Source organism: Delphinapterus leucas, chromosome 6, assembly GCF_059928025.1.
Source record: "Delphinapterus leucas isolate spDelLeu-1000000601 "Yukka" chromosome 6, BTC_Dleu_Yukka2, whole genome shotgun sequence".
In the NCBI taxonomy this organism is placed as follows: domain Eukaryota; kingdom Metazoa; phylum Chordata; class Mammalia; order Artiodactyla; family Monodontidae; genus Delphinapterus; species Delphinapterus leucas.
In genome coordinates, this window is record NC_143134.1 from 117,863,247 (window position 1) to 117,888,854 (window position 25,608).

The 25,608-nt window shown below is 49.7% G+C and overlaps 1 protein-coding gene across 5 annotated transcripts in view; it reads right to left on the reverse strand.

Moving 5' to 3' along the window:
- ZER1 (zyg-11 related cell cycle regulator) overlaps positions 1-17,459 on the reverse strand; it is a 30,400-nt gene extending 12,941 nt beyond the window's left edge. The window contains exons 1-9 of one of the 5 annotated variants that reach the window (XM_022578543.2): positions 17,325-17,459; positions 16,994-17,186; positions 5,379-5,630; positions 3,931-4,081; positions 3,270-3,706; positions 2,781-2,957; positions 1,318-1,432; positions 1,024-1,170; positions 519-692 (exon numbers count right to left, since the gene is read on the reverse strand). In XM_022578543.2, the coding sequence (XP_022434251.1) occupies positions 519-692; positions 1,024-1,170; positions 1,318-1,432; positions 2,781-2,957; positions 3,270-3,706; positions 3,931-4,081; positions 5,379-5,536 (1,359 nt within the window). In that variant the 5' untranslated portion in view covers positions 5,537-5,630; positions 16,994-17,186; positions 17,325-17,459. Of the gene's footprint in view, positions 1-518; positions 693-1,023; positions 1,171-1,317; positions 1,433-2,780; positions 2,958-3,269; positions 3,707-3,930; positions 4,082-5,378; positions 5,631-16,970; positions 17,187-17,324 lie in introns of all 5 variants that reach the window. The other 4 variants (XM_022578544.2, XM_022578546.3, XM_089913824.1 and 1 more) reach the window with 4 other exon arrangements.
- Positions 17,460-25,608: the final 8,149 nt, after the last annotated feature.

Consider the following 25,608-nt stretch of genomic DNA (forward strand, 5'->3'; position numbering starts at 1 on the left):
GGTCCCATTTACTAAATAAATATGCACAGACTAAAAGCCAGAACAATAGATATCCATTGTTAATCTTGGCTCTCTGTGTGCTGGGATTACCGGTGTTTTGGTTTTTTTTTTCTTTTATACCTGTAATTTTTCTCCAGTAAAAATTTTGATTACTTTTATAATAAAAGCAGTTATTGAAAAAAATACCCACCTCAGCAGAGTGTCACTGGGCAGGCTAAGGAGTTAGCACGAGCAAAGGCCCAGAGTCAGGAGGACAGGGCCCCTGGGGGAGGGTGGCAGTGGGCGATGGACTGGCTGGGTGGGGCCAGGTCCCAGGGCCCTGAATGCCAGGTCCCAGAGTCTGGCAGCAATGCAGCGGGAAAGGGGGGTTGGGGGGGGCGGTACAGAGCCAGGAGAGAAAGGGTGAGAGCAAGCATGGCACCGGGAGGGCTCTGCGAGCCTGCTGGCAAGGCTGGGACACACAGGGTGAGCAGGAAGTGGGGTGTCTGGGTCAGAGCAGGCAGCGGGTGGGGGCTCACCGTCACCTCCTGGTAGGATTCCATGCCATTCAGCACCACCTGGATGACCTGCCGGCGCAGCCTGATGCTCTGCTCTGAGCGATACTCGGAATTGGTCAGGTAGAAGAGGGCAGCGCTGCCTGTCACTTGAATGTTCTTGTCATACTTGTGGCACTTGAGGGCCGTGATGACCAGCTGTATGAAGACAGAGTACGGGCCGGGGTTGGCCAGGCCTGTCCAAGTTGCGCGGGGACAGGCCTGGGGCTGTGAGAGGGGCTTGGACGGTCCTCTGGGGCAGGGCTCAGCCTGATCCTGCTGCCTGAGGGCAGAAGTAGGGGTTGGGGAGCAGAAACTGGGGCAGGCCACAGTCCTGGGACGAGGCCAGCGCTGGGGCAAGTTAGGCATTGCGAGGCGGGGCTGGGGTTTGGGAGGCGGCACGGCCGGTGTCCTGGGGAAGAGGAGGGGTGTAGAGGAGGGAATGGTGGGAATGGACCAGAGCCCAAGGGCCCCCAGGGTCGGGACTGACCTTCAGGGCCCGCAGAAGCTGGTTGCAGCGTTCAATGCGTGCAATGTCGAAAAGCAGGTTGATGGCCCGTGAGGTGATCTCCGGCCTGTGCTCCGTGTAGGCCTCGATGGCATTCAGCACCTGTTCCTCATTTTTGTCACCACTCACCTGGAGATGGAGCATGATCAGAACATCCCAGAAGAGGCCAAGCACTGGGATGCCCGATCCCAGCGCCGCCATCTCTAGGCCCAGGGCAGACCCCTCCTTCCCTTCTCCCAGGGCACCCTGGTCCTCCCCTCCCCCTCCCCCTCTCACTTTGTAGGCCGGAATGTGCGTGAGGCGGCACAGGGAGGTCTCGAAGAGCCCAAGGAACTGCAGTGGCCTCTTCAGAGCCCGGAAGGGCATGATGCTGCTCTTGGAAGGCTCGATGCTGAGGGAAGAGGGTGTTGGGGTGAGTGGCCTCGGGCCCGGGGCTGCCCTGGGTCAGCACAAACAAGGGCCTCTCCCTGGGGGGTGGCGAGGCGTTTCCTTGGGGCCCTCTGCTAGGCCCTCCGGCCTTGTCTATTTTGTTTTTGATTTTTTTTTTGGCTGCGTTGGGTCTTTGTTGCTGAGCACAGGCTTTCTCCAGTTGTGGCGAGCAGGGGTTACTCTTTGTTGCAGTGCACGGGCTTCTCACTGGGGTGGCTTCTCCTGTTGCAGAGCACGGGCTCCAGGCATGTGGGCTTCAGTAGTTGTGGCATGCGGGCTCAGTAGTTGCGGCACGTGGGCTCAGTAGTTGTGGCACGTGGGCTCAGTAATTGTGGCACACAGGCTCAGTAGTTGTGACACGCGGGCTCAGTAGTTGCGGCACACGGGCTCAGTAGTTGTGGCACGTGGGCTCAGTAGTTGCGGCATGCAGGCTCAGTTGTTGTGGCACGCGGGCTCTAGAGCACAGGCCCAGCAGTTGTGGCGCACGGGCTAGTTGCTCCGCAGCACATGGGGTCTTCACGGACCAGGGCTCAAACCCGTGTCCCCTGCATTGGCAGGAGGATTCTTATCCACTGTGCCACCAGGGAAGCAGAGAAGTCCCTTTTTTTTAAAGGCAGGGGACGGACATAGACCCCACCTCTTGATGGGAGGGTGACAAGGTCACACTGTAGAGAACATGTGGGATAGGAGATACTGTTGCAGCCATCTTTGGAGAATCCTATCTGCCATTCTAGTGAGGATGTGTCACCTTTAGGTTCCCCCAACAGTCATGAAGGGACATGCCCATCAACCAAACCCCACTCCATTCCGGTGGGGGAGAGGGTTTACGGCCAGTGACAGCTGGATGGGTTTGAATCAGCTCTCTCCTCCAAACAACGAACCTGGGGGCCAGCCTGTCTGCCGCATCACCTAACGAGTGGCGGGTATGCTGGCCTTACCTTAATACCACCACACCAGCTCCGGCCCGTCTGAGCGCCGTAATCTCCCAGTCACTCCCCGTGCAGTACCTCCAGCCTTTGCACGTGCTGTCTCCTCTGCTAGGACACCCTTCCTCTGGCAAACTCAGAATGAGCTTTCTGCACAGCCTGGGTGCCATTCCTCCTCCTCCCTCCTTCCTGACCCTCAGGGCAACCCCAGAGCCCTGTGCAGCCCTAATAATGACCCGTCTGTCCCCACTAGCTCACACAGACTCGGGAGGGTCTGATTTGTTTCTTTCTGTCCAGCATCCAGGACAGCACTTGACAGAGGGGCACTTGGTCAATGCCTGTTGAATGATACCCTGTTAGCAAACATGGCAGGTGGGTCCCCACCTGGTCTGTCCTGCATCCTCGTCCATCTTAGAGATGCTGCAGTTCTCCAGGATCATGTGGCCAGAGATGTCCAGGGACATCAGGTTCCCCAGCTTCTGCACAAAGAGGCTCAGCACCTTGCGAGTCAGCTTGAACTTGTAGTAGCTGGAGAGGCGGTCTCGGGAGATGTCCAGGTGTCTGGAGATTGGAGTTGGGGGCACAGGTCAGGAGCTGGACACAGACTGGGGCTGCCTCATAGACCCCTGCTGTTTCAGTCCATGGCAGGGGAGGGCCCATCCCTATTACAACCACTCCAGGGCGTTCTGGGAAAAAACGTGCTGGGACCCAGGTGCCCTTAACAGCTCTGGTCAGACCAAAACAGTGGGTTTAAGGAATAGGACTGTCTCTTCTATCCCCACCTTCTGCCTGGCCGGGGGCTCAGGAGTCTTCTGGGACTGACAATCCGCACCTCCCCACCCCCACCCCGCGAGCTCTGGGCTCGCAGCTCACCGCAGCTTGTGCAACTGGACAATAACACGGATGTGGTCGTCAGACAGGTCCATGTTGTAGAGCACGAGGGACACCAGGCTGTCTTTCCACTGGGTTAGGAAGGCCGCGTCGCTCGTCTGGATGCCCGAGAGGTCCAAGGCGGCCAGCGAGTTGAGCGGCCGCAGCAGGGACTCCACGGGGACCCCATCGATCATGCGGCCCAGGTTGAGGAAGCGCAGGCGGCTAAAGCCCTCGAAGGTGAAGTCCTTGACCAGCACCTGACAGGTGGGGTTGACGAGGCACTCGTCTTCACAGCCCCCCGGGTTCTCCTCCTCGTAGAAGATGTTCGCGCAGCCGAACAGGCTCAGGGACACCAGGGTGTGGCTGAAGCTCCTCAGCGTCTGCAGGCTCTTGGCGGACAGCTTCTCGCAGTTGGTCAGGTACAGCTCCACCAGGTCCTGGCAGCGGGCACAGCCCCATTATCACCTCTGCACCCACACCCCAGCCTAGGCCTGGCCCTGAGCCACACGTGGGGCTTGGGGAGGGGTTTGCACGAGGGGGAGAGCCCTGGAGGCGCCTCAGGATTCCTGGGCTGGAGGTGACCGGTCCTGCCCCAACTCTGCCTGACCGTCTCAGGGTGGCCTCCCCTGGCCATCCCCGGTGCCTGGTGACCAGGTCTCACCTGCTTGCGAATGGCTTCCAGGTCCTGGTCCTGCACCAGGTCCTCGCGGAGGTGGATTCGGGTGAGGCGGGTGCTGCGGGGGTCCGAGAAGAGGCTGAAGAAGCTCTCATGCGGCTCAAAGTTGCAGGCGGCATTGACCAGCTCCACATACCTGGGAGGGAAGGAAGCCTGGCTCAGGGGAGGGACCCGCATGCTCCCTTCAAGGTCCAGCACAAGCCCTCCCCTTCCTCTGAAGCCTTCCCTGGCCACCCCGGCAGCAACCTCCATCTCCTCCCCTCCTCTTCCTCACAGCACCTGGTTGGATCCTGACTACCCTACAGATGAGACTAAGGGTGGCCCCAGCAACCAGGAGTCCAAAGGTAGACCAGCTGGTGATAAAGGGGCCTCTATCAATGGCAAATCCCAAGCTCTTCCCCGCCAAACTGTAGACGCTTCTATAACAAACATACACGTCCACACTCCCCATCTTCTTTAAGCCAGCTTCTGACTTTGATCAGCCCTTCCCAGAACCCTGTCCAACAGGAAGACTGAGCCGAGGGGCTTGGAGTTCCCAGCTGGGTCCAGAGCAAGCGCTCAGCAAAACTCTGTCGAGATACCAGCAGGTGCTGGTCTGGTGGAAAAGGCTGTGGAGTCATACACCACCCTGGCTTGGCTGTTCACTACCTGGGCAACTTCACACGAGTAACTGCAATTCCCCAGACCTCAGTTCCTTCATCTGTAAAATGGACACAACTCTGCTCCGCAGTGTCCAATATAGTGCCTGACCCACATTAGATGCTCAGAATGTTTTTACAAGTTGGGCTCTCAGGTCACACACAGGTTCCCACTTTTATATGCAACTGTCTGGTCTAACAATTTCCCTCTGGGCATCTGGACCGAACCTCCAGCAGTCAGGCCTGTATATCATCCTTCTAGGAGCCTCTATTAGTGGGGAGTCCCTTGGAGAAGCCACACAGAGATTTTCTGAATGATCTGATCCCTGCTCAGGGGTCCATTATTCTGGCACTGGTGCATAAATATGTATGTATTCAGGTTCACACACAGACACGTGTTCACAAGCACAGGTGTATCGTGTGTGTACGCACACGCGTGTGCGTACACAAATACACACACAGGACAGCATATAACTCCTTCATTTATATTATAGGAGAGGTTTCTACACCCTCTCATAGGTGTAATGCATACCTGCAGTTTTACACTCAAACCTACCCTGTGCTGCAGAAGCCCACGTGTGTGCAAACACATTCCTTCACGTGCGCCCCCCTCCACACACATACCAACATGCGCAATTACAACTTTACAGTTATGGAGGGGCCAGTGTTCTCTTGCACCCACGGATACCCACGTGTGTGCATATCCCCACGGGGGGGCACACACAATGCTCCCAATCTCTCCGCACACACTCATGCTGAGGCTCAGGCCCCTGCCCCAGCCCCACGCCTGCTCACTCGTTGACGAGCCGGTCACAGATCTCGCTGGGCAGGAAGATGTCTGGATGGAGCCGCAGAGTCTCCTTGTCCAGCAGGTAGCCCAAGGTGCCATCCAGGTTGCGCAGGCAGAAGTCAGTGCAGAGGGCCATCAGGGACTCAGGGGTGTCTGACGCCATGCTGGGAGCAGACAGGTAGGCCACTCTGGGACAGGGGCCCCCAGGGGCAATGGTGACTCCCTGACACTCACAGGATCATTAGCTGAGCCACGGCCTGGGGAACGGGAAAGAAGCTAAGTGAGCCATGCATAAGGGCCAGAACGACCAGCTGCCCTATGTCCACTCTCTAGTAGAAAAACTGAGGCCCCTGGATGGCACATACAAGCTAGCAGCTTAGCAGGGTCAGGGCCCGGGACTCCTGATTCCTCCCTTCCCTGCCCTGCTGTGCTACCACCTACGTGGATTTGACCTGCAAAGAACAGGGGGCGTTGTCTGAGCATTTCTATGACCTCCCAATGTCTGTGGGCAGATGTGTGTGTTGGGGACCCAGTGCTTGGGTGGGGATTACAGGGGATATTTTTTGGCCACAGCACACGGCTTGTGGGGTATTAGCTCCCTGACCAGGGATTGAACCCGGGCCACGGCAGTGAAAGCACCGAGTCCTAACCACTGGACCGTCAGGGAACTCCCTACAGGGTCTTTGGTTAACAGCTAAATTGTGGTGTCCGTTGCTCTGTGTGTGTGAGTGTGTGTGTGTGTGTGTGTGTGTGTGTATATATATATTACCTGTATATAGCTGTCACTGTTTGAATGCTTAGTATGTGCCAGGGCTTTAAAGACACGTCATCAGTGAATCTCATTGTATATGATTAAGAATGAAGGCTCCTCACGAGAGCAATGAAAATATACTTCCACATAAAAGTTGTACATAGTGGTATTATCCATAATAGTCAAATGGAAACAATTCAAATGCCCATCAACTGATAAACGGATAGACAAAAACATGGTATAGCCATGTAATGGAACCTTATTTAGCAATAACAGGAATGAAGTACTGACACACGCTACAACACTGCACCTTAAAAACATTATGCTAGGGCTTCCCTGGTGGTGCAGTGGTTGAGAGTCCGCCTGCCGATGCAGGGGACCAGGGTTCGTGCCCCGGTCCGGGAAAATCCCACATGCCGCGGAGCGGCTGGGCCCGTGAGCCATGGCCACTGAGCCTGCGCGTCCAGAGCCAGTGCTCCACAACGGGACAGGCCACAACAGTGAGAGGCCCGCGTACCGCAAAAAAAAGAAAAACGTTATGCTAAGTGAAAGAAACCAGTCACAAAAGGCCACGTATTTTATGATTCCATTTGTATGAAATGTTTAGCCAGAACAGGCAAACCTACAGAGACAGAAGTAGATTAGTGGTTGCCTGGGGCTAAGAGGTTGGTGGGCGGGGCGGGGATGGGGAGTGACTGCTAATGGCTGTGGGTTTCTTTTTGGGGGGAAGAAAATGTTCTAAAATTGACTGTGGTGATGGTCGCACAACTCTGTGAATATCCCCGAAACCCACTGAACTGTCTGCTTTAAATAGGTGAACTGTATGGCATAGGGATTACAGCTCAACAAAACTGTTATTAAAAAAGTAAGGTCTTGGGCTTCCCTGGTGGCGCAGTGGTTAAGAATCTGCCTGCCAATGCAAGGGACATGGGTTCAAGCCCTGGCCTGGGAAGATCCCACATGCTGCGGAGCAACTAAGCCCGTGCGCTACAACTACTGAGCCTGAGCTCTAGAGCCCGCAAGCCACAACTACTGAAGCCTGCGCGCCTAGAGCCCCTGCTCCACAACGAAAAGCCACGACAATGAGAAGCCGGCGCACTGCAACGAAGAGTAGCCCCCACTCACCACAACTAAAGAAAGCTTGTACACAGCAACGAAGACCCAACACAGCCAAAAATAAATAAATAAATTTATTTATTTATTAAAAAAAAAAAAAAGTAAGGTCTTGGGACTTCCCTGGTGGTCCAGTGGTTAAGACTCCGTGCTCCCAGTGTTGGGGGCCCGGGTTTGATTCCTGGTCAGGGAACTAGATCCCACATGCTGCAACTAAAGATCCCGCGTGAAGCAACGAAGACCCTGTGTGCTGCAAATCAGACCCAGCACAGCCAAATAAATTAATTTAAAAAAAAAAAGTAAGCTCTCATCAGACAGAGAAACACAAATACTGTATGATATCACTTACATGTGGAATCTAAAAAATAGAACAAACTAATGAAAATAACAAAAAGGAAACAGACTCACAGAAATAGAGAACAAACTAGTGGTTACCAGTGGGGAGAGGGAAGGGGGAGGGGCAAGACAGGGGGAGGGGAGTAAGAGGTACAAACTATCATGTATAAAATAGTTTATAAGAATATATTGTACAACATAGGGAATATAGCCAATATTTTATAGTAACTATAAATGAAGTGTAACCTTTAAAACTGTGAATCAGTATGTTGTACACCTGTAACATATAATATTGTACATGAACTATACCTCAATAAAAAAAAAGTGAAGTCTCCTACTACCTTCATGACCTTGAGATAGGTAAAGATTTCTTAAGTAGGACTCATAAGGGAAAAATGATAAACTGATATGCACTGAAGTGAAGAATGTTCATTCATATACACACAAAAATTAATTTGACATGGACCACAGACCTATACGTGAAAGGTAAAACAATAGGTTTCTAGAAGAAAACATAGGAGTATATCTTTATGATTTTCGAGTAGTCAATAATTTCTTAAATAGGTCACAAAAAAAACAGAGAGAAACTGATAAATTGGACTGCCTCAAAATTTAATATTCTTTTCATCAAAAGGTACCATTAAGAAAGAGAAAAGGCAAGGGACCTCCCTGGTGGCGCAGTGGTTAAGAAACCGCCTGCCAGTCCAAGGGACATGGGTTCGAGCCCTGGTCTGGGAAGATCCCACATGCCGTGGAGCAACTAAGCCTGTGAGTCACAACTACTGAGCCCACATGCCACAACTACTGAAGCCCATGCACCTAGAGCCCATGCTCCACAACAAGAGAAGCCACTGCAATGAGAAGCCCTCACGCCGCAATGAAGAGTAGCCCTCGCTTGCCGCAACTGGGCAACGAAGACCCAACGCAGCCAAACATAAATAAATAAATAAATTTATAAAAATAGGAAAAAAAAAAGAAAGAGAAAAGGCAAGCCACAAACTAGAAGACGTTTCCAATAATATATCCAACAAAAGGCTTGTATTCAGAATATATAAACAACTTCTACAGATCAGGACATAGCATCCAGTTAAAAAATAGGCAAAGGACTTGAACAGGCATTTCATAAAGGATAAAGAAATGCGCAATAAACGTAAAGGAAAGGAAAACCATAATGAGATACCATTTTGCACCCACCAAAAAGGTTCCATTGGAAACAATAGTAATACAGGCAACACCCAGCTTGTGTTATAGTGAAGCTATGGAACGAGGGGAAGTTACCCACACTGCTGGTGGGAGTATGAATTGGTGTGAACTGGCAGTGTAACTGGAATACTGTGTGACACTATCTACTAAAGCTGAACAAACACATATGGTCAGTGTTCAGCAGCTCCACTACCAGATATACACCCATCAGCAATGCATATAAATGTTCACAAAAAGACACAGACAAAATGTCCACAGCAGCACGATTCCTGATAGAACAGAACCTAAATGTCCACTGACATGAGAATGAATATTAGGGTCCACTCACCAGTGAAACAATACACAGCAATGAGAATGTACCACCTCACAACAGCTTGGATGGACCTCACAATGTTTAGTGAAAGGAGCCAAACGCAAAAGAGTGTGTACTCATATACTGAATGAATCCATTTATGTTTTACTCCCTTAAGTTAAAAAACAGGAAAATCTGGGACTTCCCAGTGGTCCAGTAGTTAGGACTGCACGCTTCCACTGCAGGGGGCATGGGTTCGATCCCTGGTTAAGGAACTAAGATCCTGTATGCCGGGTGGCATGGCAAAACAAACAAACAAAATAAAAAAAAACAGGAAAATCTAATCTGTGTGGCAGAAGTCAGGACTGTGGTTACTTTGGGGGTTTGGTTCGGAGCTAAGAAGCTTCTAGTCCCTTATCTGAGTGCTGGGCATACAGGCATGTGCACTTCGTGAATATTCAGGGAGATGTACATTATGACGTGTGTACTTTAAAAAATGTATACTGCGATTCAACAAAAAGTTAAGGAAATGGCCTGGACACCAAAGAGGTCCACGTTTAAAAGGAATTCGGGGTTCAGCGAAGTAACGATCTAACTGACTATGCACCCTCAGCTACAATAAGTGGCTAGGAGAGAATGAAAACTGAACCTTCACATCCAAGTTGAGTGAACAGGATAGAAAACAATCCACCATTTATAGACCTGAGGACAGTCAGGAATTAGTCCCAAACCTTTTTCCTATGAGAGTTTACATCAGAAAGGGGAAAAAATAGGCAAAATGAATCTATGGTGTTAGAAGTAAGGGTGGCGATTACCTTTGCAGGGAGGCAGTAATTAGAAAGTGGCAGGGGGGCCTCTGGGAGGGCTGGGACAGGTGTGTACACCTGTGGAAATTCATCAAACTGTCTGCTCATGCTTTGTGGTCCTTTCCTTATCTATATTATCCTTCAATAGCTATTGCTTTTTTTCCTTTTAAGTGAAGGCTCTAGGTTAGACAGATGTATGTTTCAATCCAGTTCCACAATTCATGGGTCTATTACTTAACCTCTCTGGACCTCAGTTTCCTCGCCTGGAAAGTGGGGACAACAATCCCCACTTCACAGGGCTGTTGGGAAAATGCCTCATCTCAAGCTTGAGATGACTCAGTGCACAACAAATGGTGGTTATGAGCCCACCTTACAGATGAGGAAACTCAAGCTCAGAGAGAGCGGCTACTCTGTCCAAACTGGCATGTGAACCTCATCTCGTGGAGGGTTATGCAGGAGCTCAGTTTGCCCCTGGCTTCTTGGAGCCTCCTAGTCCACATGTGAGCCTTCCAGGATGCTCAGGAAACCGAGTGGGCGGCCACAGAACGCTGTGCCCTTTGCAATGGCCAGTTCTCAATTCTGGCAGCACCACTCACTGGTGACCGTGCTCTAAGAGCTCTGGAGCCAGGCCAACCCAGCTCCAATTCTCAGCCCTGCTGCATAAGAGCCGGTGAACTTGGGCAACTGTCTTCACCTCTGTGCCTCAGTTTCTTCTCTAAAATAGAGAACACTGTGTGCAGATGGACATGGAACAATACAGAAGGGGCTTAGCGTGGTGCCTGGCACATAGTAACTGCTCACTAAAAGGCAGCTTTCATCATCAACATCTCTTTCTCCTGCCTCACCTGCCCTGGGCCCTAGAGCAAGGTCTGTTCCTGCCCAGCTCCAGGCCCTTGCTTCTCAGGCCTGGGTCTCCTGCCACAAGGCCTACTGTGCCAGCTGCCCCAGTGGTGCCATGACACCCTCGAGGAAAAGCACAAGAAACAGGCTGCCTGGACCCTGGGCATGGCCTTCCTTTGCCTGCACTCACTTTCAGATCTTGACCCAGAAGGAGCACCGCTGGCAGGGAGACATGCCCTGCTGGAAACTGCCAAGTCCAATCTCTTCAAGCAGTCACTCAGGGCTTCCAGAAGTGGGACCAGCTCTGCGGCCTACTCGCCACCCCCCGACCCCCTACTCCCGCTGAACTGGCCTCCTTCGTTTTACTGGCAATAGGCCAGAGGCACAAGGTCACCTTCGGACCTTTGGTCATCCACTTTCTGTTCTAAATACTGCTCCTAAACCCCCAAACACATTCATGTCCCTCTTCCAGGAAGCATCTCCCAACCACTCCAGCCCACAATCCCTTTGAATTCTCCTCTTGACTCAGCTCATGTCTATGCACACTCAGGCCTTAGTGTCACTTCCTCCAGGAAGCCTTCCCTGACCCTCCAGGGTGCTCTTGCTGTGTGCCCCCATAGGCCCTACCATAACAACTAACATTTAGGACTGATGATGTTTTAATTATCCAGCTTCCCTGCCAGACGGCCAGCTGCACGAGGGCAGGAACCGGGCTGTCTCCTCTGACATCATCCCTGTACTTAGCCCAGGGTTACTGTCTATTGAGCACTGTAGGTCCAAGGGTGAGCGAAACCAGACAAGGTCTTTGTCCTCGTGGAGCACGCTGGCTCTGGAGCGAGACAGATCTCCACCTAAGAAGCACACAAACCCATGCCACGGAACTGGGCCCAGTGCTCTGAAGGAGAGGGTGGGACCTGGGACCCTGGGTGCCCGTGCCAGGGGACCTGCCCTGGACTGGGGAGTCAGGGCAGGCGTCCTTGGAAGTGACATCTCAGCAGCGACCCAAAAGATGAGTCATAGTTCACTCCGGTGGCGGTGGCAGGGAGAGAAGGGAAAGGCGTTCCAGGAAGAAGGATAAGATGCTCACAGGCTGAAAGGGCAGAGGGTGTGCGACACTGGCACCATGGGCCCAATACCACGACTACTGGCTGAACGAGGGGCTGCACACCCCACGTGGGCCTGACACGTTGTAGGGTTGCAGCACATGCAGGGAACCTGGGAGGCAAGGCACGCTCTCAGATTCCCCCTGCCCACCATGCCCAGGACAGTGCTGGGCACCCAGTGGCCACAGTGGAACCCTCACCACTCTGGATGAGAGAGCCGCCAGGGGCTTTGCCCTTTCTGCAGGATGAGCTCAGTCACCCAGGTAGCCATTCTGCCCTAACCCTGCTCCCCAGGTGGAAGAAACACCACCTTGTCAGCCGCCAAGATCACCAAAAGCCTCCAAAAGATAACCCGGGCAGATGGCACAGATCTGCTAACCACCTTTTTGCAGTGCTGACCCCGCTGCAGGGGGCTGGCGTGAGCTGGAGGAGGAAGGAGCCATCTGTCTTGGCACCAAGGCTGGAGGCCTGGGGGCCGGAGCACCCTGCCACTTGGGCCCCTTCCAGCTACAGCCTGGCACCAGCCAGAGGTGGCCATCTCTACCCACCCCATGCCCAGCCCCTAGGGTTTCTCAATCTTGTGGCAGGCACCAGCCATCTGGGATTCTGGCAACGGGAGATGGAGGGAACTCTGATTATGACAGAAGAGCACACATTAAGAAGAACCCTGTGTCTTTCTCCATCCCGTCTCTTGCCTGGATCCACCATGAGCTATGACATCCTGGGGGGTGGGGAGCAGTGGAGAGCGAATAGCAGCGGCCACCTCCAAGCTGGTTGCTTCCAGTCTGAGCTCCTTAAGGGGTTTATTTCATATAGTCTCTAACTTAACCAACAGACGACATTGCCTAGGATCCTGTGCTTGCGGCTAATTCATCATTTATATAACAATCTGTCTAACGACCCCTCCCCCAGCCCACAAGCTCCAGGAGGACAAGAACACTTTCCGCTTCCACACTCCTGGATCCTCAGGGCCCGGCCTGTGCCTGGCATGTAACAGAATAAAGGTTTGTTCTTGCCTGAGTTATCACACTAAAAAACCGTGAGGTAGAGATTGTTACCCCGTTTTCTGACGAAGACACTGAGGCTTGTCTAAAATCACACAACTAGGGACTTCCCTGGTGGTGCAGTGGTTAAGAATCCACCTGCCAATGCAGGAGACACGGGTTCGAGCCCTGGTCTGGGAAGATCCCACGTGCTGCGGAGCAACTAAGCCCGTGCGCCACAACTGCTGAGCCTGTGCTCTAGAGCCCACGAGCCACAACTACTGAGCCCGCGTGCCACAACTACTGAAGCCCGCGTGCCTAGAGCCCGTGCTCCGCAACAAAAGAAGCCACCGCAATGAGAAGCCTACACACCGCAACGAAAAGTAGCCCTTACTCGCCGCAACTAGAGAAAGCCCACGCTCAGCAGTGAAGACCCAACACAGCCAAAAATAAATAAATAAATAAAATCACACAAGTAACAAGAGTGGGACACAATCCAAACCTAAAGCAAAGCCATGCTTCTCACCAAACCATCCAGTCTTCTGTCCATCCAGTGTAGGGGGAAGAGAATGTGAGGTCCAGAGGAGGGAGCACGGGACCCCACCAGTGTCCTGACCCCCAGCCTCTCTGTTGGCTGAGGGAGCCAGAAGCTCTGAGCCTTGGAGCGGCACCCACCCTGTGAAATATTAACCCAGGAGCTGGGGGGAAAACCCAAACAAATATCCTATTTACAGAGGCTGGAAGCTTTCCAGGAGGGAGTGGATCACAGGCCAGATACTGGGGGTGGGAGGCTGATGTGAAGGGAGCCAAGGCAAGTGCCAGGGGCCCCCTGGGGGAGGGGTGCAGTTGAGGATCTGAGGGCATCCCGGGGGGGTCACTGACCTGCATAGACTAATCTGCAGGGTGGGTTACATTAGGAAGATATGAGGGGGAATGCGCATCACCCCTCACTGGTGCCACTTGGAGGCAGAGGGCCTTGGGGATACCTGGGTTCCAGGCTGGCAGTCAAACAGTGATCACAGCCATACTGAGCACCGTATTCCAAGGACTCTGCTAAGTACTCCACATGCATTAACTCACTTAATTCTCCCAACAACTACACGAGGCAGGAATTATAATCGACAACTTACAGATGAGGCAGCTGAGGCTCAGTGGTGACGTGACCGGCCACAGACTATGTACATGTACAAGGGTCTATATGTACCTATCAGTATGTAAACATGTATTCATTAGTTTGAGACCCAGAATTCTGAGCTTTCCATGCATGTTTTCATTGAAGTCACAAATAACCTATAAGGACATACTATTTTGTTTTCCAGATGAAGAAACTATGGTTCAAATATGTGCATTGATGTGCCCAAGTCCCCCAGTAAGTGCCTGGCTCTCTCCACCATTATGCTATGAGCAGGAACTGTTTCTCCAAGCCTCAGGTCTCCCTTCTGCGGCATGAGCCTTTGCCTGCTTACAACCTGGAGGGTCCTGGGCCCTGAGCATAGATGATCGGGCATCACTGGTAACTATTCTACAGGCATATATCATTTTTTGACCACAGGACTAGAAGCTTCCTGAGGACGAGACCTAGTGTGACCCATGGGGTCTCCATGACACAGTGAGTGCATGACTGGTTGGTTGCGGGTGAAGGAGCCTCAGCTCCATGAGGTCCCCAGGCAATATTTACCAGCCTCAATATTCATCAGGGTCCTTATCTGTCAATGGGTTGCAAACCTACCACATGGGGCTGCTGAGCAGATGCCATGAAATAATGGCAAGAAGGTGGTAATGAATAATTATGGAGTGATTTCCTAAGAATAATGCTTGGAGAGATCCTTCTGCTCATTTCTGAAGCTGGAAAATCAGCTTCAGGGATTGAACCAGATATAGGATGTTTGTCTCAAAGTAAATGATCCAACAGGGGTCTCTGAACTCGCATTTCGGGGGTCAAGAACAGCTGAGGTACTGAAGCCTTCTGCCCCAAAATAAGTCGCAGAATCCTGGTGGTGCTAATCATAACAAGAACTGTTTTTAACCTTTGTAGAGAGCTTTAGGATGCACCGAGTTCTTTCATCCTCCCAGTAGCCTTCAGTTAGTGTAGAGATAGGAAAACTGAGGCACAGACAGGGGATAGGACTTGCCCAAGTTCACACAGTGAACCATAGCAGAGCCGGGCTTGAACCCAGCTCCCCAGATGACTAGTCCGCGCTTTTACCCACAACAACCGGCTCCAGCACCCTGGCTCTTGGCATTGGTATGCTCTGACTTTTCATTTTCAAATCCACTGGCCCAGCTGCCCTGCTCAGCTTATGACCCAGGCCTGATGACACAGTCCAGGCTTGGGGGTTGAGGAGAGAGAGCAACCATTGTTCCACTCCCTATAAGGCATGCTGCAAAGTCTCAGCCTCTGCTGGGCACATCTAGGATCAACAGTCTCCAGCAAATCCGCCACACGCAACCCAACCACACAAGTAGAGCCAACATATACTGCCCTATCCAGCCCATCTCCATGTCATATTTATTTCAACACCACCATTTAGCCTATATTATATGGCAGAATAGGGATTTGCTTGCTCTTTTAAAAAAAAAAAAGGCCCCATAACCTTCCACTGGTGTGAAAAAAGACAGGACCAAGCCACCATGACAGTGATGTGCAACCACTGTTCCCACTGAGGGGTGACAGCAAGTTTCCACTTTGTCTCCCCCACTGTTCTCCAAAATTCTACTAGTTCAGGGAGGCAGCCAACAGCTGGTGACATATCAGCTGGTGCTAAAAAGAAAGGCTTTGAGGTAGACACATGCAAATATCTCCTCACCATTGTCATTGCCATCGGCATACCTGCAATGTCCTGAGGATTTAATATGCGCTAAATAATGCACTAAGCGCTTCAGTGCATGACCTCTCATTTAGCCCAACAACCCTATTTTACAGATGCGGACGTTGAGGTGGGAAAAGGTGAGTTGAAAGTGAAACTGACTGCTGGCTACTATAGCTCTGTGGGTGGAACTTGACTTGGCTGCTTGACTTGCCCACGTTCTCACAACCAAAAAGTAAGTGGCATGACCAGATTTAACTACAGTGTTCTGTGGCTGCCCTTTTAAAATTTATTCCATCAGTGGCCATTATAAAGGTGGAGAAAGGGTACTTACAATGCCAGGCCAGAGCACAATGTCCATTTGTCATCTAGAACATGTTTTCTCTGAACACCAGACACTTCAGATTAATACAGTTCTGAAACGGTGCCCCATTAGACACCCTGTGACCCTGCATCACATGAACAGCCCCTGATATCCTCCCCACCAATATCTGGCCCCTAGTCTTCTCTGATTTCCTTGTCAACCACTCTTCCTCTCCTTCACTCTGCTCCAGCCCTATTGTCCTCCTGCTGGTTTTTAAAATCATCAGATATACTACCTCAGGACCTTTGCGCTTGCTGCATGGCTTGCTCCCTCCCTCCCTTCAGGTCTTTGCTCAGATATCACCTTATTAGAGCCCTTCTCTGACCACCCTCTATAAAAAGGGCAACCCCACTCTCTGGCCCTTACCGTGGCCCTTCCTGCTCTATTTTTCTCCACCCTACATATATTTTTCTCCACCTTACATATATTTCTGATTTGCTGAATGAACTAGTGAACTGAAACAGAGAGACCCCCTCACCACTGGCAACCACCTCCTGCCCTAAGTACACTCTCCTGTGACCCTTTTCAAAGCTGTCCTCAATGCTCATTCTAACCAGTTTGAACCCTGAAGAGAAACATTCTGTGGGAAAGATCATATGGGGTGATTTTTCCATGGAGGCATCAGGCATTCCCCCTCTGATTTAAAAATCAAATGTGCTGACAGGCACAAAGACTGGAAGTCTTGGACTCCTTGGGCCAAAAAGCAGCCAAGTCAAGTTCCACCCACAGAGCTATAGCAGCCAGCAGTCAGTTTCACTTTCAACTCACCTATCAGGCTCCCTTGGCCCTTAGATTTGCTACCACCCCATCCCTTTGCCACCCTGTTGGATTTCCCCGCGCCTTGTCATCCCTGAGCTTTCAAGCACTGCTTTGGGGAAACTTAAGCTCATCCAACAGGTAGGAGGGGCAGAGGCTGCCTCTTTCAGCCCTGCATCTATCCCCCATTTTGTAGGGGCATGAGACAAGGCGTCATTTTCTTTCTGGAGGAAGGGTGCTCACTTTTAAAGGCATGTTTCTCAGACCTGGCAGCAGAGGTAGAGAACGGAGTCCTCCCACCACTGGCCGAGATGGACCTTTGCAAATGGTTGCAGCGGCGATGGTGAGGCACCGGAGGCAAGAAGGGAAGGGGGGAGGACGCAGAGATGTCCCTTGGCCCCGGGAGCGGACGGGATGCTTCCTCGGCGAGGAGGAGCGGAGGATGCGGCCCGGGAGATGCTGGGGAGGCATGGGATCTAGTCAGGCTAGGGCCGGGGTCTGCGGAAGACGAGGGTCGGAGGGGTGGAGCTTGGGATCCCAGGGACAGGAGCCGGGGGCGGGATGGGGGTCGCGCCGGGGGGACTCCGAGGCCATTACCTTGCCCTTAGGGCGGCGGGCGGGGCTGAGGGACGCCGGGTGCTGGCTCCGGGGCCCGGCCCCTCCCCCGATCCGGCTCCTACGGCTCGCAGCCTGCAGCTGCCGCCGCCTCCGCTGTCAACAAACCCGGGGCGCGTCACTTCCGGGGCCGCCCCTTAGCAACAGCTAACGGGTTCCCCCGACGGGTCCCGCGGCGAACGAGGGCGGCGGCGGCCGAAGGTTCCGGAGCCCCGCGACGGCTTTTCCCCCGGACACCGGCTGGGTCTGCGGGTGGAGGAGGGAGCGGTTGGTCCCCGCCCCAGTGCTCAGCGCGCTTCTCACGGGCTCTCGCTGGGCTGGGGGAGCTGGGGAGGACCCGCTCGGTGACACCGGCTTCCGGGCCCGCTCTGCCTTGCGGTTTCCCGGAGTCCAGGGAATGATTAAGGGCGGACTGACTCCACCTTCCTCGTCAGCACGGACATGCCTCCAGCGCCAGCCCCTACATCCAGCGCCCTATTGAACATCTATCCCTGGCTTATCCGCAGGTAGCTCGCACCCACGCGTCCAAAAGCGGTCACCATCTTCCCCCCGAAACGCGCTGCTACTTCTCCAGCTAGTTAATGCGCCCTCCAGGCAACTCGGCTGTCACCTGGGAAATGGGGAGTCGGCCTTGGCCCCTGCGTTTCCCTTAGCTCGTCTTCCAGTCGCCAAGTCCTAAGGATCTCTCAAACCAGCCCCTCCCCTCCTCCGCCAGTAGTGCCCGACTCTGTCCACCATCATTTCTCCTCTGGATTTCTGCAACAGCCTCCTAACAGAACTCCCGGCTCCCTCCCCTCATTCTCTCCACAGTTCGACGGTGAATTTTCCAAAACCAATAAATCTGATCAGAGCACCCCGCTGCTTATAACCCTTAAGGTAGACAAGGATGATCTGTCCCCCGTCTCTCTCCCCACCCTCTTCCCTTATTTGCCCCCCCACGCTTTCATTCTCCAATTCAGACAGTTTAAAGCAATTTTGGTTCTTTTAATGATCCTCTTCTCTTCCATAGGCTCAAATAATTTCTTCCCCACTAAACACTTTTCTTGCTCCCATCTATATCCTCGTCCTTCTGGTCTCAGTTTAGATGCTGTTTTCTTGACGAACCCTTTCTTGACACGACCCTCCTAACAACTACTTTTGTGGATGTTTTCGTTCTGCACAGTATCTTTTAGTCTTTAACTATGTGTAAGCATGTTTGTGCAATTTTGAATCCTTTAAAAAGCCTTTTGATTTTGAATTCTCAAAACAAAATGTGCATGTTTAAATAAAAAATCTAAACATTACAGAAATATAGGGTGGAAAAAATGAAAAGTCCCATTCAAACCCTAACCCAACCCCAATTTCATTCCCTTCCCCAGAGGGCACCACTCTTTAGCAGTTTGGTGAGTATCCCCTTAGTCCTTTAAAAATATGCATGCATATGTAAGAGCTAAAACTATAAAATTCTTAGGAGAAAATAAAGGCATAAGTCTTTGTGATTTAGGGTTAGGCAATGGTTTCTTAGATATGACACCAAAAGCAAAAGCACAAGAGAAAAAAATAGACAAACTGGATTTCATCAAAATTTAAAACTTTTGGGCTTCCCTGGTGGCGCAGTGGTTGAGAGTCCGCCTGCCAATGCAGGGGACACGGGTTCGTGCCCCGTCTGGGAAGATCCCACATGCCGCGGAGCGGCTGGGCCCGTGAGCCATGGCCGCTGAGCCTGCACGTCCGGAGCCTGTGCTCCGCAACGGGAGAGGCCACAACAGTGAGAGGCCGGCGTACCGCAAAAAAAAAAAAAAAATTAAAAACTTTTGTGCTTCAAAGGGCACCATCAAGAAAGTGAAAACACAACTCACAGAATGGGAGAAGATATTTGCAAATCACATATCTGGTAAAGAACTAGTAATCCAGACTATATAAAGAATTTATGACTAAATAATAAAAAGACAAGTAACCTAACGTAAAATAGGCAAAAGAGCTGACTAGACATTTCTCCAAAGAAGATACGCAAATGGCCAAGAAGCACACGAAAATATACTCGACATCATTAGTCATCAGGAAAATGTAAATCAAAACCTCAAAGAGATACAACTTCATATCCTAGGATGGATACAATCAAAGAGATAGACAATAACAAGTATTGGCCAGGATGTGGAGAAATGGGAACCCTCCTACGTTGCCGATGGGAACTTAAAATGGTGCAGCAGCTTTGGAAAACAGTTTGGCAGTTCTTCAAAAAAGTTAAACATAGAGTTATCTTATAACCTTGCAATTCCACTTCTAAGTATATACCCAAGAGAAAATTGTCACAGCATCATTATTCATAATAGACAAGAAGTAGAAATAACCCGAATGTCCTTCAACTGGTGAATGAATATGATATGGAATAATATAGTCATACGATGGAATATTATTTGGTGAGAAAAAGGAATGAAGTAGTGATATATGCTACAATATGCATGGGACTTGGAAACATGGTAAATGAAAGATACCAGTCACAAAAGATGATACATTTATGATTATATTCCTATGTCCAGAATACACAAATCTATAGAGACAGAAAGTAGATTAGTGGTTGCCTAGGGCTGAGGGGGTGGGGGAGAAAGGAATTACTGCTATTGGGTACAGGGTTTCTTTTTGGGGTGATGAAAATGATCTAAAATTAGATGGTGATGATCATCGCATGGTTGATGGATGATAGTTGTATATGTACAGCTCTGTGGATATTCTGAGAAACAGTGAATTGTTCACTTTAAATGTATGCTCTAAATGTATTGTATATGTGGGGCTTGCCTGGTGTCGCAGTGGTTAAGAATCTGCCTGCCAATGCAGGGAACACAGGTTTGAGCCCTGGTCCGGGAAGATCCCACATTCTGTGGAGCAACTAAGCCCGTGCGCCACAACTACTGAGCCTGCGCTCTAGAGCCTGTGAGCCACAACTACTGAGCCCGCATGCCTAAAGCCCATGCTCCCCAACAAGGGAAGCCACTGCAATGAGAAGCCCACGCATCACAACAAAGAGTAGCCCCCGCTCAGCACAACTAGAGAAAGCCAGCATGCAGCAATGAAGACCAAAAAAAAAAAGAAAAGAAAAAAAAGAAAAAAAAAACGGTATGTGAATTATATCCCAATAAAGGTGTTAAAAATGCATTTATAAACGTGTATATGTAAACTCATAATGCAGGATGGATTTAACAACATAAATAGGATCATACTATACAAATTGTTCTGGGACATATTTTTATCACTTTTTATGTCAGATCATATAATCCTGTTTAATTCTTTAGAATGGTTGCATTGTATTCCAGTAATTGCACAATCTTATTGGTGGAATTTGGTTGACAAATTTAGGCAGAAGACCTAAATAGACATTTCTCCAAAGAAGACATACAGATGGCCAAGAAGCACATGAAAAGCTGCTCAACATCACTAATTACTAGAGAAATGCAAATCAAAACTACAATGAGGTATCACCTCAAACCAGTTAGAATGGGCATCATCAGAAAATCTACAAACAACAAATGCTGGAGAGGGTGTGGAGAAAAGGGAACCCTCTTGCACTGCTGGTGGGCATGTAAATTGATACAGCCACTGTGGAGAACAGTATGGAGGTTCCTTATAAAACTAAAAGTAGAATTACCATATGATCCAGCAATCCCACTACTGGGCATATACCCAGAGAAAACCATAATTCAAAAAGACACATGCACCCCAATGTTCACTGCAGCACTATTTACAATAGCCAGGTCATGGAAGCAACCTAAATGCCCATTGACAGATGAATGGATAAAGAAGATGTGGTACATATATACAATGGAATATTACTCAGCCATAAAAAGGAACAAAATTGGGTCATTTGTAGAGATGTGGATGGATCTAGAGAATGTCATACAGAGTGAAGTAAGTCAGAAAGAAAAACAAATATCATATATTAACGCATATATGTGGAACCTAGAAAATGGTACAGATGAACTGGTTTGAAGAGCAGAAATTGAGACACAGATGTAGAGAACAAATGTATGGACGCCAAGGGGGGAAAGCGGCGGGGGGGTGGAGGTGGTGCTGTGATGAATTGGGCGATTGGGATTGACATGTATACACTGATGTGTATAAAATGGATGACTAATAAGAAAAATTAAATAAAAAATAAACATTAAAAAAAGAATATGAGGGCTTCCCTGATGGCACAGTGGTTGAGAGTCCGCCTGCCGATGCAGGGGACACAGGTTCGTGCCCCGGTCCGGGAAGATCCCACATGCCGCCGAGCGGCTGGGCCCGTGAGCCATGGACGCTGAGCCTGCGCGTCCGGAGCCTGTGCTCCGCAACGGGAGAGGCCACAACAGTGAGAGGCCCGGGTACCGAAAAAAAAAAAAAAGATTGTCACTGTAAAAAAGAATATGAAAAAGAATGTATATATATATATGTGTGTGTGTGTGTGTGTAACTGAATCACTTTGGTGTACACCAGAAATTAACACAACATTGTAAATCAACTACACTTCAATAAAATAAATTTTAAAAAAATTTAAAAAAATCTCTCATAAATTCTACCAGACACTTAAGGGGTAAATATACCAAATAATACCAGTTCTACACAACTTCCATAAAATTGAAGGGGAGGGAAGACATTCCTACTCATTTCATGAGGCCATCATTACCCTGATACCAAAGATAGACAAAGACATGACAAGAATATAAAACTATAGACCAATATCCCTTGTGAATATAGATGCAAAAATTTTAACAGAATTTTCAACAGAATAAATACAGAATAAACTGAATTCATTTTTTTTGTTTGTTTTTTTATAAATTTGCCGTGCGCAGGCTTCTCATTGCAGTGGCTTCTGTTTATTGCAGAGCACAGGCTCTAGGCGCCCGGGCTTCAGTAATTGTGGCCCGCGGGCTCTAGAGCGCAGGCTCAGCACTAGTGGCACACAGGCTTAGTTGCTCCGCGGCAGGGAAGTCCTCAAACTAATGATTGAGTTTAGCAAGATTTCTGGATATGAGATCAAGAAAAGCAATTAAAAATAAATAATAGGGGGCTTCCCTAGTGGCGCAGTGGTTGAGAGTCCGCCTGCCGATGCAGGGGATGCGGGTTCGTGCCCCGGTCCGGGAAGGTCCCACATGCCGCGGAGCGGGTGGGCCCGTGCGCCATGGCTGCTGAGCCTGCGCGTCCGGAGTCTGTGCTCCGCAACGGGAGAGGCCACAACAGTGAGAGGCCCACGTACCAAAAAAAAAAAAAAAAAAAAAAAAAGGAACCAGCGGAATTCCCTGCCGGTGCAGGGGTTAGGACTCCATGCTTTCACTGCTGAAGACCCGAGTTCAATCCTTAATTGGGGAACTAAGATCCCGCAAGCCGCGCAGCACAGCCAAAAAAAAAAAAGAAGAAAAATAAAAAAGAAACCACTGAGGAGAACCTATAATATTTCAATATATAAAGTTAAAAAATTTTTATTAGTGCTTGTCAAATTGCTCTGTGAAAAGTCTGTACAGGTTAACTCTCTTTAAAGCTGTTTGAGAGAAGTCTGTTTCTCTACAACCTAGTGATGGTAGGTGCAATAAATACTGACGACTTTTCCCAGACCAAGAGGCACAGTATGGTTGTTCAATTCATATTCCTCTGAGTATTAGTCCAATTGATTGTTATTTCAGGTTCTAGCGAGACATTTTTATTTCTTCTTTTTTTAAAAAATAAATTTATTTATTTATTTTTGGCTGCATTGGGTCTGCGTTGCTGCACGCGGGCTTTCTCTAGTTGTGACGAGCGGGGGCTACTCTTCGTTGCGGTGCGCGGGCCTCTCATTGCAGTGGCTTCTCTTGTTGTGGAGCACAGACTCTAGGCACGCAGGCTTCAGTAGTTGTGACACGCAGGCTCAGTAGTTGTGGCTCGTGGGCTCTAGAGCGCAGGCTCAGTAGTTGTGGCGCGCAGGTTTAGTTGCTCCGCTGCATGGGGGATCTTCCCAGACCAGGGCTCAAACCCGTGTCCCCTGCATTGGCAGGCGGCTTCTTACCCACTGCACCACCAGGGAAGTCTCATTTCTTCTTTGAAGTGCCTGCTTATAAGCTTTGCTGTCTTACCTCCTTCAGGTGTTTGCTTAGACATCACCTCACAGCAGTTTTCCTGACCCCCTATGTAAAATTGCAGCCCCTCCCCCTGACCACTCCTGTTTTATTTTCCCCTGTCGGAATTTATCACCATCTGATGTACCATTTAGTTTACTTATTTACCTTATTTAATGTCTAACTCCCCTCACTAAAATGTCAATGCTTCGAAGGCAGAGATTTTTGTCTTTTATTCACTACTAAATTCCCAATACCTAGGACATACCTGGCACGTCGTAGGCACTCAATACATTTCTTGAATGACTGAATGCTTTTTTTTTTTCTTCTTCTTCTTGGGGTGTTTGTCTTTTTCTTGTTGATTTAAGAACTCTCTATACATTAGGGAGATTAACCCTTTATCATAAAGGGTACATATATCTTCCCCTGTTGATGCTTGTCTTTTCCTTTACCATTTAGAGACTGAAAATTTTAGGTAGTTATATATCTGTCTTATATTTCATGGCTTCTGGGCCTTATGTCTTCCTTCTCCAAGATTCTAAACATTTTTCTATATATTTTTTTTCTAATCCCATAGGATTTTTCCCTTGCAGAGCTTTAATTCATTCAGAATTTACTTTCCTGTCAGATGTCAGATAAGAACAGACCTTTATTTTTTTCCGAATGATAGCCAACTGTCTTTTTTTCTTAACACGTTGTTTGTGTTTTTCCCTGTCTTTCTAATCAATCTTTCAAAGGGCTGGTGGTATTTTTTTTTTAACCTGGAAAAAATTCCTGTCCTGTTGTGCAATTAAGTCAACATTTATTCATTTCTTATATTTCATGCAAAGGAACATAATCTTTGTATTCTGATGAAACATTTATCACAGTACCTAGCACATAGTGGGAGCAGAAATTTTGGGATGAGTGAATAAAGGAACAGGTCTCCCTGTGCTTGCTCCATGGAGTAGTGAAATCCTGGTGGGCAGCAGCTGAGAGCTGGAGGGGCTTTCGAGATTATACAGTCCAGTGACAAACTTTTCACCGATCTGTGGAGAAATTTAAGAAATAAGGACAGGAGTTCCCTGGTGGTGCAGTGGTTGAGAATCCGCCTGCCAATGCAGGGGACACTGGTTCGAGCCCTGGTCCGGGAAAATCCCACGTGCTGCAGAGCAACTAAGCCCGTGTGCCACAACTACTGAGCCTGTACTCCAGAGCCCGTGAGCCACAACTACTGAGCCTATGTGCTGCAACTACTGAAGCCCGCGCTCCTAGAGCCTGTGCTCTGCAACAAAAGAAAGCACTGCAATGAAGAGTAGCCCCCGCTTGCCGCAGCTAAAAAGCCCGTGCGCAGCAACAAAGACCCAACACAGCCAAAAATAAATAAATGAATTTATTTAAAAAAAGAAAATCTGCCTGCCAATGCAGGGGAGAAGGGTTTGATCCCCAGTCTGGGAAGATCCCACATGCCGCGGAGCAACTAAGCCCGTGCGCCACAACTACTGAGCCTGCGCTCTAGAGCCCGCGAGCAACAACTACTGAAGCCTGCACTCCACAACTACTGAGGCCGAGCACCTAGAGCGTGTGCTCCACGAAAGGAGAAGCCACTGCAAGGAGAAGCCCGGGCACTGCAACAAAGAGCAGTCCAGCTGGCTGAGCGCAGCAATGAAGACCCAACGCAGCCAAACATAAAATAAATAAAATAAAATTTCCCTTCAAAAAAAAAAAAAGGACAATTATGCACATATGCACATATAGGTGTAGAGAAAAAACATTGAGAGGCTGCCAACTGTTTTTTCTTGGGAAGGATCCTGAAATTTTGGCTTTCCTTTTCTATTGTCCTGATATCATGATAAATTTCATGTTCATGAAATCCAAAAGTCAAGGAAACACTGATCTGTAGTCTTGCTCTTCCATCCAATGTTTATTGAACCATCTGCTCTGTGCAGTCACTGCTATAGGCGTCGAGGTTTCAGCAGTGAAAAGACCAGCAGGCAGGCCTTGTATAGTTTAGCAGGGAAGGTCTACATCCCTGAAACGATAACTCAATAGCTTATTGCAGGTGATGAACGTGTAAGGAAGAGGACAAGGTGACAGGTATACTGCCTAGTTGGAAGCTGAGGCCCAGAAAAGGTCAAGGAATAGCCTTGGGGAGCACAGACTGCGCGGTCACCTGCGCGACCTCAAACTTGGCGCACTAGGTCCGCGGGCCTCGTAGGTGGGGGAGCGGAGGCGGGACCGTGTTC